Genomic DNA, 21136 nt, shown 5'->3' with positions numbered 1-21136 from the left:
AATATTATTTATCTTATTATACATATATTCTAACATATTTTTCATCTAATTTAATTAGCTGTCCAGCGTCTTTTAATATTTATTCGCGGTTTTCGTAGAATGCATGCTGTTCACAAATTTATTTTGTTTTGTCCGCGCGTCAACAAGTTCGTGCTTGGTATCGCTGGGCCACTTGATGGTACTGCCGTTAGTACGTCAACGTCCAAATAAATAAATAAATTGTATATCCGAATAAAGCGGAAGCTCACATTTTCCAATATAAAAAATATTTATTTTTTTTTCTATTCAGGCCACTAGTCCTCTTTGGTATTAGTCGTGACGTACCTAACTGGAGCCTGCAATAGGCTGGAAAGCTAATATACATAGCTATTGGTTATACTATCCACCTGCTCTACCCATATTACGTTACTTTTCTGACAGCACTACACAAGGCTGAGGGCGGACAGGTCTAGACATACACAATGACCTCAACATCTTCATCGACAGCTCGACGATGGCATTTTTTTATTACTTTTATTAACTCCTTTACTATTGCAGCATGTTTCGGGTGAAAGTAGCTACAGCAAATGCAACGAGGTCGGAAGCAAGGAAACAGTGGCACATCTATGCGAATGCCCGGCGCAATCCACGATCCGGCTGCGATACTTTGAAATGCAGGGTGTAACTGATCTTCGTGAAGTTGACAATACCATAGAGTACAAAATTAATATTTTTAATGCAGTAAGAATATCGATACAAGTATTCGAAATATAGCTTTAGGTTTATTTTAATATATTATCTTATATTAATTTGCTCTTACCGAAAATATGTGTGGATTATCAAACAATTGAGCACTTTTGACTGTAGCTTTCTTACCTGTTTTCTTGTAATTTGTTTCCAGGAAAAAGGTTGAAGCAAAAACAAAATTTTTTAATTTAAATATTATTTATTATTGATGGAAAGGAAACAAAGTTACAAAGCTTTACTCGTAATAAATGCAATTTCATACTGGCATCCACAACGCAACTTATTCAATTTTTCCTTTCACAATTTCAGAGTACTCTTTAATTAATGTTGCTATTTGGAAAGCCTGCAAAAATAATAATATTTTATTGTAATTATTAGAAATAATAATTGTTATAAAAAAAAATTCAAAGCTGTGCTGAACAGTGTTACGATGACTTTAAATTGCTGTGAATCCTATATTCTAATATTCGACCATATCGTTTTATTTTATATAACCTTTTGTTGCTTACAAAAAGTCGCATAGAATCAAGCTTGTTCGGCTGTTTTAGTTTTTAGTTTTTTTTTTTTAAATTCATGAAAATTACCTGCGAAGTACTCAAAATGACCTTAGACTGTTTTTTTTCAGTTCCAGTAAAAATCATCAAGGAGTTCATATTCGGAGAAAATGAAATTAGCGATTCATATTCATGTGAACATAAAATATTCCGTGATCGATGTTCCAATAAATGTATACCACTTTGATCGACAGCGAGCCATAACATTCTCGGCCAATTAGAAGTAAATGTTTGCTGTAATAATAATACAAAATTGGTATAAGTTAAAATTGCAACAAATGTATTACAGATCATAAATGTAGAGCTAAATTTTATTGAAAACACTTTTTGATGCTACATGCCGATAAGGATTACTTTAGAATATAAATAACGAGTACAATTTTAAAGATAGTATTATCGAATTTTCTTTCTGTGTGCCTGCACACACAAAGTTATTATATTCTTCTATTCTATGGACAGCGGGAATAAAAGTATTAGATTATAAAGACTATAGTTATATTTGGAAATAAATAAAATAAATATTTATAAATTAATGAAAATATATTCTTGATCAGGGGCTGTCTGTCCATATGAACACCTGGAGACATAGGGCTATAAATTTTTCACAGCACTCCTTGTTGCAAGCAGATAAATTTTGGAAATAATAACAATAATATTCATGATTTCTAAAAATTTGGTTGCAATTAGACAAAAATCTTTGCATAAGAAACAATTCTATACGGCAAAACACGGTTGATATTGTCGAATTTTAGATAGTTTAGAAATGAAGCATAATGGCAAAAGATTTTTTTAAAGCATATGTTTAGGCGCTACCGCCTGACTGAGAACTATACGAACATATGTACATACATATATGTTTCAGCTTAGAGGTGTAAAGCAGGATCATTATTCAGTAGTATTTTATAAGTGTTTACAAAGGCATGAGGTATAATCACATTGTTCTCTGTCTTGTTCGTATATTTGAGTGTGGAAGAATAATTTAATGTCATTGTGACGTGTTTTCGATTGTTCTGGGTTCCAACTTTAATCGGTTCATATAAAAAAAGCTGCCACATTGCATATCAAAAATCCGTTTATTTTTATTAATTAACAATTATATTTAGTTCAATAACATTGATAAAAGTGCAATGCAACTAAAATTTAAAAAACAACATTTTAGTTAGCATAAAATCGTGTTTTTCTAAATAAAAAGGTGTAAAAATTCTGTCCTACTAAACAATCAAAAATTATTGGCATTACTCAGTTTCAGATTCAATCAGCTGCTTACGACTATTGTTAAATTAGGCCGAAATAAATATTATGTTTGAAAATGCCTATTGCCAGTTGAGTTAAGCTGCAATGTCAGTGCTGCAGTGCCTCCCAATTGTGTTTTAGTAGTAGTAGCGATTGTCCACTAGTCATGTAATGTACACACAGGAACTCGTTGAACATTATCGCTTCGTTTTGCCGTATATGTGGAACTAAGATTCTACCAGACTCGTCAAGTATCAAGTCAACCAAAGGGAAATTGAAATTTCCTTCGGCTGCGCTGGGGAAATTTGTACCTGACGTGCAGTGTTGCCAGTTTAGCCTATTTTAGGCTAGATCTAGCCTATTTTTAAATGATCTAGCCTATAAAATTTGTAAATAGCCTATAGCCATAAATCTAGCCTATTTTTAAAAATAATTTATATTTTTTAATGTATTTGTGACCAACGAAAAGTTTTATTTTTGGTGTTCAATGTTTTGCTGGTTCTTTTTTGCCGATTGTTACGTGAACTTTATTCATATGATCGTGCTTTCTGATCGATAGATTTTTTGGATGGTGCGATATGTTATCGCATTATTTTATGTGATCAAGAGCAAGAACCGGAAATAAGGCAGGTTTGCGTTAATTTTGTGAAACGATTAATAATGCAACTCCGTGAAAGGTACGAATAAGCTGCAGTTGATTAGATTATCACTATATTTATAATACACTTTTCCATTTTAGACTTCCCGACAACTTCAATATTTTAGAGAAGGTCAATATATTTGCAGTAGATAATATACTGCGACCCACACAAAATATATTTGATTTCATAAATATTTTTTGAATATTTTAAAATAACTGATATCGATGAATTAAAATCACAATTGGTTCACCTGATAAAATGGGAAAAAACAGAAGAATCGATGCAATTTTGGGCAGAGGTGCTAGCGTATAGAGACGCAGGAAACAACAACCCCTTTAAGGCGCTTGCATTATTTGCCATCCAGTTGTTTTCCCTGCCATGGTCCAATGCAGAGGTGGAACGAGTGTTCAGCCAAATGAACATAGTGAAAATTGCACAATAAAATGGTATTAAAAAGCTTGAATGCAATATTGAGCATAAGGTTTGTTTTTAAATTGTGTCAAACTTATTTATATTTTAATAATAATATATTTCAATGTTACAGATATGGGTTACGAAGACACAATGAATGCTGTCATACCCATTCGTTGCCACAAAAGCATCTTGCCCAAATTAAAAACAAAGACAAATATTTGAATGACGGGGAGAACGACGATATTGAAAGTTTGTTAACTTTTAATAATAAAAAACATGAAAATTACTTTAATTTGGTAGATATTATTGAATTTTAATATAGAGCTTATTTTTCAGCATATTTTTCTGATTTTAGCCTATTCTAGCCTATTTTTACCCAAAATCTAGCCTATTTGCGAGCTCAATACCTGGCAACACTGCTGACGTGTCTACCAGACAGTCTGATGTCCAGGAAATACTGTGTTTAGATTCTAGTACGAAGTTCGTAATATGCAAAATAAAAATACGTTCAGAAATATATGCATTAAATAAAATGTTTATTGTAATTCTAATTAAATTTATTTTAATTAATCCAATAGTACTTGAATTAAACAGTTGAGTTTAGGACCAGACTTCTAGCAGGAACTGGTCATATTTACATAAATTTGCAGTTTTTTGAGAAAAATAGGCGTTAGGGAAATTACGCGTTGCGCTAAGAGGGCGCCAGTACACCAGTCACGTTGGCGGATACTGTTTGACATGACGAGTCATCCAGCGATCTACTAGACTGTCTGCCAGTCGCGGGTAAGCCATGACACAGAACACAATTGGCTGTCCCCTTTTGTAAAATTATAGGAGATGTCGGTGGATTTTTTCTTTTTTTTTTTTTTTCAAAAAAGTGGTTTTACTGTATATCAAAATCGGCGTCAAAGCACTGTCGTCTTACCTGATTTGACAAGTGAGTTACAAAATGTTAATTTATCTCTACAGAATATATAATTATTTAAACACAGTTAAATAACAAATTGAACACTCTTTATGAATCAATGACATTTTATACATAGAAGTGAAGTTTTATTGTTGGTTTTAGCACACGAACTAGCAAAATACATAGTCAATGATTTGAAAATATCGTAAAATGGGGTTTATAGCACGTTTTTGGTTTTGTTTTTCATACCAGTTTTTCCAATTATGTATTCGTGAATAAAGAATATTTGAAGAATATTTCTTCTTCCTATTTGAGTCAAAATAAATCGTATTAAAAGTATTAAATGTGGAACTATAATGAACTTTTACTTGGATTTAAAATTTTGTCATCTTGGTTAAATTTTGACATAATTTAATCTTGATTCAAGATTTTGTTCTTGATTAATATAATTATTTAGAAAAAATTGAGTTAAGTACACTAAAAATAAATCTTCCAAAATCATTTTGGTCTTATTACTAAGAATTTTATCAACAAAGTGCGGCAAGAACATGAAAATATTGAAGTTAGAAAATACTTCTTGATTGCAAGAACATTTGATATAAGTCTAAGTTCTTATAAATATTAAAAGATAAAAAAATTATATTATATTTCATTGTTTTTTTTTTGTTTTATAAATTTAATTTTAATATTTTATTTAATAGGCGTATTCAAATATTAAGATGTAAGTATTTATGTATATGTTGAACACCACTAAATAACTATATAAGAATTCCGATGGATTCGAAAATTGCGGAACCTACATTCAGTATGTTAGGTCTTATTTTGATAATTTTTTTGATGTTCTTAGTATTCATTATTTGATCTTAAATGGTCTTGTTTTAATTCGAGCATACTCGATTTCTTTCTAGTTTATTCATTTTACAGTTTCACAACGAATCTGACGTTACATCGGGTATGAGGGAAATGTAAGTCTGCATTTACAAATGCCAAGAGCAAAACTGAAGAAACCATAAACTTAACGAAAACTACATATATTGGCCTAATCGTCTAGTCTTATGTTCGGATCACTGTCGCAACCCCTCCAGTTTGATGTGGCTTACGTGAAACCGATTGTCGATTGCCTTTTAAGAAAAGAGACAAATTTAATGATTACGTACTATATATTAATCTAATCGAAAGCTTGTGATATTTTTTTTAGTTCGACAATCAAAATATAAATACTTGTAACTTCTTAAATGCTTGGTCGATCGATTCTATAAAATAAACGAAAATACGTGTCAACACCGGTTGGGAAATTATTCCAACGCAACTCCAAGATTGCATTTAACCCAAAGAAATAATCGCTAAATTTCCATTCACAAACGACGGTTTCGCGTCGTCTTATTTTAACCTTTTTATGGTTTCTCAAGACTACGCGGCAGCGATTAAGAACCTACAGAGCACTATTTTGCGGTGATTGACTGCTCTCGAGCACTCTGACATTTCCGTCTTCTCTCCGTTTGCTGACTGTGCCTTAACTTTTTTGTGATCATCCAAGCTTGGGAATACCATCAGCTTTGGTGTCAATTGCGCACCGTTTCTGGCTTTACTGGTTCTTCAGCAACTTATCCAAGACATACGCTGGCATGCCGAGCCATTTCTAATTACATGTACGTAGAAGACGTATTGGCAGGGATGCACATCCGAGGAGGCGCTATGTATACTATTGCTGATGTGTGCACAGCCTTGGACAGCGTTGCCTTTCCATTATGCTAACGACAGGGGGATACTCAAGAATATTCCAAAGGATCAACTTCTACGAGAAGGGCTAAAGGTAATCTGCAATCTCACGGCTCTTGTGATGTTTCAGAACAGGAGCAGCGATCTACATGCGTATTGAGAACGTAGTGCGTTGCTACTCACCTCCTCACGGCGAATGACCGATGGCTCCGGGCATGTTGTTATTAATCCCTCACTTGAATCTGTGCTGACTGACCTCAAAGGAGATTATCTACAAATTCTTGTAATGGCTTGAACTAGATTAGCTCTGTCTCCGGTCTACTTAATGGCAGTCATTGTGAAGGGCAAGTCTAGTGACTTATGCTCAAAAGAGAATCACCCTGTCCGGGAAAGCCTGTTTGAACTGTTTCGCTAGAGGTCACCATCTTTGTACTAGTGCGCACAATTGCACAAGAGGCTTCACATAAAGAGGCGGGACAACGCTTCATCGGGACGATAATGCCCAAAATGGCGCCACTTCTTCTATCCCAGTTCTCAATTCGACTATACAGTCAACACCAAACTAATCGACAACGAATGTTACTTTGTCGTGAATTCGTAGAATATCCTGCTTGGCACGGCGGTGATCAATGTATCCCATCTTGGTGCTTTATACATTGCGCGTGCATTATTCGACTCAGGGTACGACGCATTAAGTTCCATTCTAGTCGTGCGGCTGGCTCCTTGTACAACAAACAGTGCTTGGCTGGATTGTCGCCGGTCCCGTCTCCCAGAATGTGTCCACATCTGTATCTGCATTTTCAACGAGAGCCGTCATTCAAGTTAAAAATAAAGTTGACAAGCTTATTTCCAAGTTTCCGAAGGTGGAGGATTTTCCAGCGTAGCTGGTTAAAGAGTCCGCGTTAAAAGAACGCACAGAGAGCCACGCATCTCCTCACTGCGAAGACAAGTCACTTTCAGTGCCCGGCTTAGAACTTTGCGGTGAAGTTCTATTAGCCGTGTTTTCTTCGGCCATAATATTAAGCTTCTAGCCGAGAATTTCCAGACCTTCTACTGGAGCGATTCTAAAATTATTCAGGCTTGGCTAAACAAGCCACCGCCAAGTGGACAGCTTTTGTGGCCAGTCGTAAGGTCAAAATAGTCCGAACCAGAGACTCTAAAATGTGGTCGCATGTGCGATCTGACCACAGTCCTACTATTCTCTCGAGCCGAGTTGTCCTGCCACAAGAGCTAATCAATAACTCTTTGTGGTGGCTTAATGACCCACCTCTCTGGAACAGAGCATTCGATGAAACAGTGCCAAGTTGGCTCTCACTCTCGATTTTCTGAGTAGGTTCTCTGACTTAACTAGATCACTTCGTTCTTCCGCTTATGTTTTATATGGCGGCTCAATGCTCAAACGTGGTCAGCGCTGATGAGCTATCACGTCCAAGACTTTCCAAGAAATACCATTATTTGCGGTCAAGGCAACAGGCACACGTCCCGTCCGAAATTTAAATCCCTTCCTGGATAGCAAGGGATTTTACGTGCTTGTGGGCGTTTAAGGACGATCCACCATCCGATTATACTCGCGGATTCCTTTTCCTTTGTCCGACTTTTGGTCCATTTTACCCATCATATATCCTTACATGGGGTCTGATTCGCTCCAAGTTCTGGATTCCATAATTAAGGGTCCTTGTCAAATCCACAATCAATTCATGCAAGATCTGCGTGATCTACGAGAAGAGGCTGCTGACCCACTGATCCTTCTTCGCCCGACTTCGGTGCGGTCATGATCCTTCTCGCTCTCCAGCCACCGACAGGCCTTACCGCTGCCCGAGGGGACATCCCTCACGTCTCTGCTCCAGTATAAAGCTGTGAACATCCTCATGACCGCGAATATTGTCGTCAACACCGGATGCAAGATATTCAAGATCATCTGCGATCGTTCGCTCTCGCACATCCGACTTCCGTCGAAGGGTGCTGCTGCAATTTGACCCCCAACTCTGCCGCCGCACCCCTCTCCGACCAGTCGATGAATTAATTCCGCAGCACTACGCTTGCTGACGAGCGCTGGTTCCAGCCATCAATGATTTCCTGGTGCGCGGCACTGATGTGTATCCTCACATCATTGAAGCTAGCATACTGCCGGCATGTGAACAGTAAATCCGTTTCATTGCAAGGAGAGCAGGGACAGTTTAGTATATTGCTTGTGTGACTTTATGACACGCACAGTCACACTGACGAAGCTTTTTCTCGTCACCCCGTCCCTTTTAGCGCCTTTTATATTACATATGTTTTCTACAAGTTCAAGACACATGTGTTTTGATTCAATAAGTGAATTCAATGAAGTGAATTTTGAAAAGTGAAATCTACAAAATAGTACCAAAAATAGTGATTCTAGCTAAAAAAAAAAAAACAAGTGAGAAAGCTACAGTGAGATACCCGCTACCCATTTTGAATAAAAGCAAAATATTCTGGTATAATTTTCAAAATATACCGAAAATACTAGAAGAATACTAAAAATATACCACACCTTATTTTTGTTATATCGATATAGTACCGCATTCAAAATATACCATGGACGGCACAATATACCAGATTGTCGGCCAAAGCAACTCAGACCCCTAGTAAGTAGGCGTTTTTGCCCATACAAAAGAATTTCTTTAATAACTTCTACAATTTTTATCTGATCGCAATACTATAGTTGTTATTGTGCAAACCAAAATTCGTAGCTCTAGCTTGCAACAATTTCAAACAAACTTCATCTGCGTGCAAACATAGCAAATACTGTCTGAGATCAACGTGTTCATACAGACAGACAGACATGGCTAGATCGACTGGGCTGTTGACCCTGATCAAGAATATATACTTTATAGGGTTGGAGATGCCTCCTTCTACCTGTTACATACATTTCCTGCCGGCACAAAGTTATAATACCCTTCTACCCTTCTATAATACCCTTACCCCTATGGGTAGCGGGTATAATTACGATTGCTGTACGATATTTTTCGAGTTGCCGATAAGTTCACTCCTAACTCGGTTGTTTTGGTAGAATACCAAAGGGATGTTAGTAGCATAGATAGTGTTCAGGATAATGTAAGCTGTGCTGCTTGGACGTATATATATATATATATATGTAGTATTTGGTATATTAATTTCATAATAAACAATTAAAAATAAAATTAATATAATTATTTATACTAACCATAACATCGAATATTGTCGCACGATGAAGAGGCCAACTCTGTATCAAATTAAGAAACGATTTTTTTGCTTCTAAATTTAACATGCCTTTCAAACTTTGATGATGCATTGCAACCGCTCCTTGTGGAATATTTGGAACAAAGCGGGGTGGTAAACAGTGGCTGGCTACAGCTTCATAATCATTAACTTTTTCAGAATAATCGCCAAGCTCCAATTGTCCTTGCAGTGCAGTAAGCATAATAGCTTCCATTTCAGAAATAGGATAACGTTCACTTCTTAGATTATGTAATATTTGATGGTAAAGCAATTCTTTCTCCACTGCATCGTCCAAATTAATAAAACTGTCGCAAAATAAATGTTTTTTGAACAAGAAAATGTGGTTTTGATGTTGCATTGCATATTGAACCTGTAAAAAAAATAAACATGTGTGCATTTTTTTTTAATTTTCCGTTTGGTATTTTATTTATTTATTTAAAGACTCTAAACGGCAAACCAAATTATTTAAAACAAGTAAGAAAGTTATAGTCGAGTGTGCTTGACTGTGAGATACCCGCTACCCATTTTGAATAAAAGCAAATGATTACGATTTTTTTTTTACCAAAATATACAAAAAATAACACAAATATTAAAATTATTCCAAATTGTATGTTTGGTATATCGATTTAGTACCACATTCCAAATGTACCATAGACGGCGCAATATACCAAGATTGTCAGCCAAAGCAAATTAGACCCCTAGTAAGTAGGCGTTTTTGCTCATACAAAAGTATTTCGTGAATAACTACCACAATTTTTATCTGATCACACCCAAATTTTGAGGAATCACAATTGCTTTTCTATATACAAAAACTCTTGCTTTAAAATTACGCTTGTTATTCGATTTTTGTTGATTTACGGGGGCGGAAGTGTGCGTGGCTAACATTTGCGTGCAACAAAATTATTGCTCTATCTCTTATAGTCTCTGAGATCCAGTGTTTCATACGGACAGACGGACAGTTTTCTGCCAATGGCAATGAAGTCAACCCTTTTGGTATCTCACAGTCGAGCACACTCGATTGTAACTTTCTTTCTTGTTTTATTCTAGTGAGCCCCTTAGAGATAAGAAACTATTCTTAGCTATATAAGACAAACCATTTTAAGCAATAAATGTGAGTTTCTTAAACAGAATTCACCTCGAATTCTTTCGCGAATTTTTCAAGCGAGATATTGGCATTGTAAATTTAGTATGTACTGTAAGAAAACCTTTTCTAGTTTTGTGAGTGCATTTGATGCGTATTAACTTGCATTGTTAGTTAAAATATGGACTTTCCAGCATTTGCTGTTTGGGATGACCATTCATATATTATAAATGAATGAATGAATTGTGGAGAAGGCTTAATGTACATATATGTATGTGTGTAGATGAATATAAAATACGTACCTGATTGAAGTCTTTTTTAGATACTGTTCGATAGCGCTCCCATTTAGCCATTACATCACAAACTTTTTCTTCGGATGAAAGACTTCGTTCCGTGTTTCCCAATACTTCATAAATGGCGTAACCTCTAGATTTTTCCTGAAGTCCTAGGGTGTTTTTTATTATTTCTATGACATCACTGGACGTTGAGCTCGGCTGAAACTCAAAAGAATAATATTGTCCATCCATAAAATAAATCCTTGAATAACATGGTCTACGATTCGTCGTACACAATATTTCTTCACAGCTTGGAGTCCATTGACGACGTCTAGTTCCTTGAGTTCTAAAAAAACACTAAAAAAGAAAAACAGATCAGTTTTTTTAAGCAAAGTAATTTAATTAAAAAAAAATCTTGAAAGTTTAATACAGTGATACCAAACTGGTAACGGTGCTACGGAATCAAAACCAACCGAATTCCAAAAATGAATTTAGGTAGATTTTAGATTCCCCAGACCCGAGATAGATACGATTTTGGAACCCTGCAAAGAGTAACATTTTACCGGTTATGATATGTATTCAAAAAAAATATAAAAAATTAAAATGTTGGAGGCTAAAAACACGTACATCTCTAGAGCGAAACTAGGATAACCAGACTAAAGATAGAAATGAGTGTCACACTCTAGAGATTATCTAACTAATAATAATAGCGATGCATTCGACTATCTTAGGGAAATTATATTGATTTTCTTTTTTCATATATTAATTGAATATCTTATCAATAAGAAAATTTTCTACTTTATATTAAAATACGAAAATTTGAAATTTAATGCAAATCATATTTTAGATATATTAAAGATCGATATCTTAAGTAATATGACACGTAAATGGTGGTATTCAAGCAAGAACAAGAACTAAAAGAATTGAAATTTTAGTAAGAAAGATTATATAGAACCCAATAAAAACAATAGGCACAACAAAAAGAGAACTTCAAATATTTGAAGTATCCATTGTTTCAATTATACAAACAAATGGTAACGAGAACAATTTTAGGCCCCCGGCAGGACTTCACTTCGGAAATATATTAGAAGCTTGGGTGAAATTAGTAAAGTTGAAATTGTTAAATATTTTCGTATCTATTGCCAATGATCAAATAAATAAATTTAAAATAATGATACATAGATGCAAAGCAACCATGCTGATCAAGAATATATTCTTTATGGGATCGGAGATGGCTTCTTCTGCCTGTTACATAACATCAATTTCCTACTGGCACAAAGTTATAATACCCTTCTAAACTTTGGTTATCGGGAATAAAAAGCGAAGAGTTGCGGAAATGACAACTTAAGAAGGTTTAGGTAGGTGTCCCATTAGACCGAACAAAAGATATCGTCTAATAGAAGATAAGGGATGTTTAAAATTAAATATTAATTAAAAAGCAACATGTTATGATGTGGATTATATCTTTAAATTTGGGTAAGAAATTAATTACAGAAATAATAAGGAATTCAAAAATAATTATAAAATTAATTTTAAGCGTTAGGCTTCTATGTTCATATAAAACAAGTAAGAAAGCTACAGTCGAGTGTCCTCGACTGTGAGATACCCGCTACCCATTTTGAATAAAAGCAAAATATTCTCGTATTATTTTCAAAATATAACAAATATACTACAAGAAACTAAAAATATACCAAACGGTATTTTTGTTATATAGAGGACATGGACAGACAGACATGGCTAGATCGTCTCGGCTGTTGATGCTGATCAAGAATATATATACATTATAGGGTCGGAGATGCCTCCTTCTACCCTGTTACTTACATTTCCTGCCGACACAAAGTTATAATACCCTATGGGTATTAAATACTTAAAAATACTTAAACCAAAAATGACTGATAAGATTACATAACTTACCTTTTCGGCGAATCGAGCATATTTCCCTTCTTCCGATATAAAATCGCTGGAACATCGTTTTAAGTGTGCAATTAAGTATTTTCGAATGGACTTTGTTGATGGCAGTATTACACTACAGGCAACAGACAACAGCGCCCAATGCCTAAGATTTACTCTTGAGTTCGCATCAGGATGATCCGTCGTTTGTTTGATGAGTTGTAGATAAAGTTCATTAAGAAGAGAGTCCTTTCTCATGCACCTATCCAGAACGGATTGAACAATTCGTATATGTTCATCCTCTGCTCTATTTATTGCTTCACCTACAAAAAAAATATGTTTATGATTATACATAGCAATTACTTCTACTAGACACATGAGTTTTTCAATGTAAATTCTTTATAAAACTTAAGACAATACCTACAACTAATATATAGTAACTTTATTAATCCGAAAAAAGGTAGTTGGGGAAGTCAACAAAGTTTTATAATCCTACAACACTTCGAAGAATAGAAACACTTTCATGAATACCAAAAAAAAAGCTTCGATCCTAGATTATATAACTTTCCAAACGGTCGTATTGCAACAACCTCATGGCCATTCACCAACTAAGATTCTCTGTGCATCCTCTACGTCTCCCATCATCTCGAAAGCCTCAACAAACGGTTCTATGAAATAGTTAAATACTGATATAACATAGAAGTAAAAAACGCCATTCCTTTAATGAACAACAATAAGCAGGTCAAGATACATCATTTGCCAGCTGAACAGTTAGCAAATTACAAGAACGTAATCTTCTCATCTTTTTGCAGAGCCACAAAAGAAACTCACCTTCACAGCCACTTTATTCCAGACATTATCAAAGACAGAGGAAAGCTATGATTCCAATGAAAAAAACATGTTAGCCATTTCATGGGCACTCCAAAATTTACGGTACCGCCGTAAACCAGTTAATTCCAGACACTATCGTTACCAAGCTATGAAGTCAATTGATAAGAAATGTTAGCAATTGCAAGGACCCTCCAAAATTTAAGAATCTACATGTACGTTATTGCCGAATCCATACTGACCACATCCCACTTACATTTTTCCTCAGAAACAAACACCACAATGTTAAATTGAAACGATGGAAAACTTTTCTTGAAAAATTCAATTACAAATTGTAGTACAAACTTGAGAATATCAATATCCCCGCAGCTGCACTCTAGAGAACTCCTACGAGACAGGAGATAAATAGCACTCGAGTTCCAGTAATCTCATACCAACAAACACCCACACACGTTTTCTGATATCAGCTTTTCTTACTTATCGACGACAAATGCAGCTACAATTTTTAATTCAATTTCCGTCTTATCATGTTATTATGATATATGTTTATGAATTGATCGGCATCTTAAGCAAGTAGGAAAGCTATAGTTAAGTAGGCTTAACTGTGAGACACCGGCTCCCCATATTCAATAAAAACCATATTCTAAACATATACCAAAAATATACCACAAAAATACCAAAATATTCTTAAGGCTACATTTAGTATATCGATATTGTACTGCTTTAAACATTTTCCATAGAGTAGACTTTTTTGCCATAGTTAGATCTATAGCATCAGAAGACTAAAAATTCCCTCTTCGAGAATTATTTGTCATTTCAAAACAAATAAATATTTTTAACAAGACAACTTTAAGTTACGCTTTAATAAAATCTCTACTGAAAGACCAAACGGGAATTTATATATTCACAACACCTCCATAGTAAAACGGTTTCACTCCACGTTGATAGAAGTAATGGGATGTTTAAAAATATACAAGTAAGAAAGCTACAGTCGAGTGTTCTCGACTGTGAGATGCCAACTACCCATTTTGAATAAAATTATTCTCAATATAGCAAAATAATATACCACAAAAATACTACAAAAATCAAATAGTATATTTGGTATATTGATATGGTACTACATTCATGATATACTATATAGTGCAAAATATTCCAGATTGTCAGCTAAAGCAACTAAGATCATTAGTGCGTAGGCGTTTTTGCCCATACAAAAGTATTTCTTTAATAACTTCAACAATTTTTATCTGATCGCAACCAAATTTTCAGTAATCACAAGGACTATAATCATTTTTGTATATACTCTACCATGCTTTTGTTTTCGAGTTTGGTCAGTTTTGCGGGGGTGGAAGAGGAAACAAATTTGATCTGCGTGCAAAATTATAGCTCTATCTCTTTTAGTCTCTGAGATCTAGGTGTGCTAGGTGTGTACGGACAGCTGAACATGGTTAGATCGTCTCGGCTGTTGACGCTGATCAAGAATATAGGGTCGGAGATGCCTTCTTCTACCTGTTACAATACATACATACATATCCTGCCGGCACAAAGTTATAATACCCTTCTACCCTATGGGTAGCGGGAATAAAAATGAAGATTTGGTTGGTTTAAGGAAAGATAACTGTATTTCGGTATAACTAACTCGGCATACATTGTCAACAAATTCTGCGATCCATATTATTATTAAACAACTTCGAGGGAAACGTCACCATAGACAACAAAACATAAAACTTTTCGAGCAACTATCTATATACATATATCACACGAGATGAAGGCCTTGTTGCTAGTGCTCGTCGCGATAATTGGCTTTAATATTATTTTGTATTATTGTTAATTTTGTAAAATAAAAAAAATATATCAGATATTATGATATTCCTGATAATGGCAATCACAATCGTACTTGTCAAATAAGTGACAAAATATTGCGGTATTTTTTCAAAATATACCAAGTAGTACATTTTATGTGTCGATATAGTATCACATTCAAAATATACCATAGACGGCACAATATACCAGATTGTCAGCCAAAGCAACTAAGACCCCTGCTAAGTAGGCGTTTTTGCCCAAAAAATAGTATTTCTTTAATAACTGCGTCAATTTTTATCTGATCGCAACCAATTTTTCAGGAATCGCAAAGAATATATTGGGTTGCCCAAAAAGTAATTGCGGATTTTTCATATAGTCGGCGTTTATAATTTTTTTAACTGCTTGTGACTCTGTAATTGAATTCTTTCTTTTATCTGTTATTAGCTGTCACTATTAGCTTGCTTTAGAAAAAAAGTGCGCGTAATTTTATTTACATTTGTTTGATTGGCGCCCTTTTTAATATGGAGTCCACAAAAGAGCATTTTCGTCATATTTTACTTTATTATTTCCGTAAAGGAAAAAGGGCAGAGAGAGTTGCTAAAAAGTTATGTGATATGGTGATAAAGCCTTAAAAGAAAGACAGTGTCAAGATTGGTTTCGCAAATTCCGTTCTGGAGATTTTTCACTTAAAGATGAGCCATGGGATTGGAAGGATGTGGTATATTTTGAGCTGCTTCCAAGGAACCAAACGATTAATTCGGATGTTTACTGTCAACAACTGGACAAATTGAATGCAGCCATCAATGAGAAACGGCCAGAATTGATCAATCGTAAAGGTGTCATTTTCCATCATGACAACGCCAGACCACACACATCTTTGATGACCCGGCATCTTTGATGACTGGGACAGCTTGGCTGGAAAGTTTTGATGCATCCACCATATAGCCCTGATCTTGCACCATCAGACTACCATTTATTTCGATCTTTGCAGAACTCCTTAAATGGTAAAACTTTCGGCAATGATGAGGCTATAAAATCGCAGTTGGTTCAGTTTTTTGCAGATAAACCCAGAAGTTCTATGAGCGTGGAATACAAAATTTGCCGGGAAGATGGCAAAAGGCTATCGAACAAAATGGAAATTATATATTTGATTAAAGTTCATTCTAAGTTTGATTAAAAATGCATTTACTTTCTTTTAAAAAATCCGCAATTACTTTTTGGGCAACTCAATAGTTATTGTACATACCATACGATACTAGCTTTAAAATTACGCTTGTTATTAGACTTTTGTCAGTTTTTAGGGGCGGAAGTGGGCAAAAATTTGAAACAAACTGCGTGCAAACATAACAAATGCTTTAAAAAAAAAAAATATAGTCTTAGGGATCTTGGTTTTCATACGGGCAGACGGACAGACAGACAGACGGACATGGCTAGTGTGTTTATGAGTTTTCCTAAGACGGTGGCGTTATTAAGGCTCTTCATTCGATTGCGTAGGAATACGTAGTATCACGCCACAACACTGCAAAAAGGGGTCATAAGTGAGTTCGAGTTGTGTTCAAGCTTCGTCTACTTACGGACGGTCAGGGCACGTGCCCTGACTTTTTGTCAAAACAAAAGTGAAGTTCAAAGTGGTCGGACGTTCGCAAAAATTCACCAAATTGAAATATTTAAAAATGGTATTAAAGTTGAAGATATTTACTTTAACAAGATCTTTTACTGAAATTAATTTGAATTATTAATTATTTGTTATTGTTTAATTTTAATTAATACTAATTTTCCGTGAATTGTGATCGTCATTATCTCTATTTAAGTAGATTTTTAGGTATGTTGCCCCCCGATTCCCCCATTATGAGTGATATCAGTGCATTTGCCAATGTTTTCAGGTAATAAAAATGTTAAGTTCAGCTGCAGATTTTGGCAGATGTGTATATACTCATTAATAAACTTAAGCTATCTTACTGTTTTCAAGGTCAAATTTGCGACGCAATCTGCTGCTCCTTATTTGCCTTTGTGATGTTTTTTTTGTGTTTGTGGACAATTTTACATATTCTTTTTTTCGCTTATTTTTATATTATCATTTTTTATTGGCGCTTCTTATAACTACGAGCTTTTACGCATGTACATCTTTGATCTTTGGTGCACAGAAGAGGGCACGAATGCAGAAAAAACTCGAAAAGTAATTAGTTTAGTAGAAGAAAGCAGAAAGGTAATTTAAATAGTCTTATACATATCTTGGATGCTAATAATCAAATTTTAGCACTGTAACTCCACCAGAAGTATTTTGGCGCACAATCGGCATATAAGCCATACTAAGGTTGTATGGGAGCTATAGGATATAGTATTCCGATCTAGACAATTTTTTTACTATATATACAAAATATTTTTATAGAATTTTGGGCAAAATTTCGTAGCAATATAACAACTAGAAGTATTTTTGGCCGCAACTCCCATACTGGCGGAACCACTGTGCCCCGGGTGGACTCTAATTGTTGTTAAACGCGAGGGATTGAAAAACAGAAAACAAAAACAAAATAAATTCGCGCCGGTCGTTTTTAAAATATAAACAAACTATTGACTTTGTGCCAGTGCTGTGATCTCCTTGTGTTTGTCATCGGAGAATTTTTCGGCATCATCGCTGGAGGATACCCTGCACCTGCAGAAAAGACACAGAGGAAAGTGGCTGGGATCATTAAAGATCGCCAATTCCAGGTACTGTGCGAAAAATTGGAAGCGAACAACTGAATTGGTTGCCAAGTTGCAAAATTCTAGTGACGCTTTCAATTCTTGGCACATACGTAATAGTAGAGCATTTGCTTTTAAATTTTATATTTTTAAATTAAAAAAGTGAACCGCTTAGGCAAAACATTGTTTTTGTTTTCTAAGTAAAAGTGACTAGGGGAAATTTTTATTTCCATTGCATCGAGCTTCTTCTCTTAGTTCGTTGCAATTTTCGCTTTCGTCGCCCGTTTTGTCACCAGATTCGTAGCCGCTGTAAGTTGTGCGCTGTTGCTAAGCGCACATACGTATATACATACATATATACCCGCAAGCCAACACTGCACCGGTGCATTTCGGCTCCATGTTGTTGTTGCTTGCATTTTCGTTTTCGTTTCGCGCGCTTAGAAACAGCGCACATACACACATACATACGTTAGCAAGCCAGCATCTGCACAGTGCATTGCGCTCTGTAGTCTGTGTTGTTGCTTGCACTTTTCGTTGTCGCGCGCTTTGCAGCGCTTAGAACTCGCTCCCCTACATTCGTTGGTTGAGCATATTAGAGCGATATCTCGTTTGCTCCCTCGAATTGTGTACTCCCCTATTATTGTCCGAGATAGCTTAGTGTTTGCTAGGACATTTTTTAAAATAATAATAAAAAAAAAATTTAAGTAAAAATAAAAAAAAAAAATTCAATATTCAAAAAAAAAGAAAAAAATAAATATATTTTTTTTTAAATTTTCTTTTTTTGTTGTTGTTGTTGGGAGCAACAAGATTAATTTTGTATTTTATTTTTATATTTTTGTCGTCTCTTTTAATAACCTAAATAAAAATGAATCCGAAAGAAACTCTTGAAGGCTCTAGAAAGAAACTTGCTATTTGCGTGAAGAGCATTAGCAGAATTAATGATCAAATTCTCGATGACACTATCGGTCCAGATTTGACAGAGCTAGAGTGCAGGCTTGAGATGTTGTCGTCGCATATTGAAAATGCTCTCAAATATCAAAGCAGAATTGAGACATTTGACGAATATGACGAATACCGGTACGAGTTAGAAGAGGTTTGCATTACTGCAAAGACAAGGCTGAAGGCGATGGTGAAATCGTTGACCGATACTTCATCCGCCAATATATCAATTCAGCCGATTGCCGCTCCTCGCACCCGTCTGCCTAAACTGTCGTTGCCAAAATTCAGCGGAAAGTATTCCGAATTTAAAAATTTCATAAATTTGTTTGAGACTCTTGTTGACAATGACCATTCAATTCCGCGCATTGAGAAATTCAATTATCTCATTTCTTGTCTCTCTGGTGAGAGAGTTTCAAGTCACCGAGGACAACTATGAGAAAGCAATGGCGAGTTTGAAAAGAGTATATGACAATGATTGTCTGATATTTAATGAAAATATCACTGTTCTTTTCAATTGGCCAAAGATTTCGCAGCCCTCCGCTTCAGCGTTGCGAAACTTGATTGACACTGTCTCTGCGATATACGGATCTTTGTTGTCGATAGGTGATGATAAGAAGATTGCAAATGCAATCCTTATTCACCTGGTCATGCACAAAGTTGATGCAATGACAAAGAAGAAGTGGGATGAGCAGCTAGATTACACGAAAATTCCATTATGGAGTGAGTGTGAAACTGTGCTTAATCGTCGATATCAGCACTTGTCAGCTGAGAATTCGACAAAGTCCGAAATTTAAGCCGTTTCCGCTAAACAGCTTAATAAAAGCTCGTTTTCGTGTACGACGCTCAAAGATAAGATTGATCAAAAGACCCAAATATGCGTATATTGCAATTCCGAAGATCATTCCATCGTGAGTTGCTCGATGTTTGCTGCATTGGCAGTTAAACAGAGATTCGACTACGCGAAAACAACTGCATTATGCATAAATTGTCTTCGGAAGGGTCACACTGTCGCCAAATGTAAGGCAAAAAAGTGTCGTGTGTGCAGCCGTTCACATCATACGTTGCTGCACATATATTCTGCGACTACAAATAGTAGAGCGTTACCACCTCCAAGTCTCTCCGCTGTTGAGCCTGATCGTCCATCCACTTTGCATGCGATGCATGCGACCGTGTCGGATAAAGTGATCCTGGCCACAGCAGTCATCAACATAAAGAAGAATTCAGCCGATTTCGTCTTAGCCCGAGCTTTGCTGGACTCTGGGTCACAAATTAATTTTGTGACTGAGGAACTAGCTCAGCGGCTGCATTTGCGTAGAGAATACTCGTGCATCAGCTTGGTTGGCATTGGTGAATCCAATTCTCAAGTTAAGAAAAAAGATACACACTGTGGTGAAGTCGCGAGTTGGCTGCAATGAATACGCGATCGATTTATGGATCCTCAAATCGATCTCAGGTTATCAGCCAGATCACACTGTAAATGTCAGTGGCTGGAAGATACCTGACAATATTCAGCTAGCGGATCCCTATTTCCTCAAACCGCAGAAAATTGATCTTCTTATCGGCGCTGAAACATTATTTGACCTGTTGTCCCTTGGCCAAATCAAGCAAGGTCCAGAGTGTCCAATCCTCCAAAAGACAAGCCTTGGGTGGATTGTCTCGGGGCGGTACACTCCTGGTGAAAAATCTCACCAGAAGATGACTGTCAATCTGAGCTATCAGGAAGACAGTTTGAGCTCGATTGACAAGACCTTGCTGAAGTTTTGGACTGTCGAAGATGTGCGCTCTGCCTCCAAAGTCCTTTCCGCTGAACAACAAAGTTGTGAAGATCATTTCACAAATAATGTGAGAAGATTGCCGTCTGGTCGTTTCGAAGTAAGACTTCCGTTTAAATCAGATTCGCACCAGCTTGGGTGCTCATTTGAAGTTGCTAAACGGCGGTTTTTGTCGCTTGAAAAACGCTTAACTCGAGATCCCGAGTTAAAGCGAATGTACTTGGAATTTATGGAAGAATATGTAGAGATGGGCCACATGTCCGAAGTGAATCACATCCTTCCAAGTACACCACACTATGTTATTCCGCACCAATGTGTATTACGGCCCCAAAGCACTTCGACAAAGCTGAGGGTCGTATTTGATCCTTCGTGTCGTACTTCGACACATAAGGCATTCTTATGGTCGGGCCGACCATTCAAGAAGAGCTGCTTTCGACTCTGCTTCGTCTTCGA

At 35.9% G+C, this 21136-nt stretch overlaps 1 protein-coding gene across 1 annotated transcript in view; it reads right to left on the bottom strand.

Annotated features, from left to right (window-relative positions):
• Positions 1-926: 926 nt before the first annotated feature.
• LOC117573094 (myosin-VIIa) overlaps positions 927-21136 on the bottom strand; it is a 157010-nt gene continuing 136800 nt past the window's right edge. The window contains 5 exon segments of the mRNA XM_052008373.1: positions 927-1069; positions 1311-1514; positions 9382-9786; positions 10800-11129; positions 12687-12985. Coding sequence (XP_051864333.1) covers positions 1007-1069; positions 1311-1514; positions 9382-9786; positions 10800-11129; positions 12687-12985 — 1301 coding nt within the window. The 3' untranslated portion in view covers positions 927-1006.

This window comes from Drosophila albomicans, unplaced genomic scaffold (assembly GCF_009650485.2).
Source record: "Drosophila albomicans strain 15112-1751.03 unplaced genomic scaffold, ASM965048v2 utg000051l_pilon, whole genome shotgun sequence".
NCBI classification, from domain to species: Eukaryota; Metazoa; Arthropoda; class Insecta; order Diptera; family Drosophilidae; genus Drosophila; species Drosophila albomicans.
The sequence above is the reverse complement of the archived record's forward strand: the minus strand, read 5'-3'. Positions and strand labels throughout refer to the sequence as shown.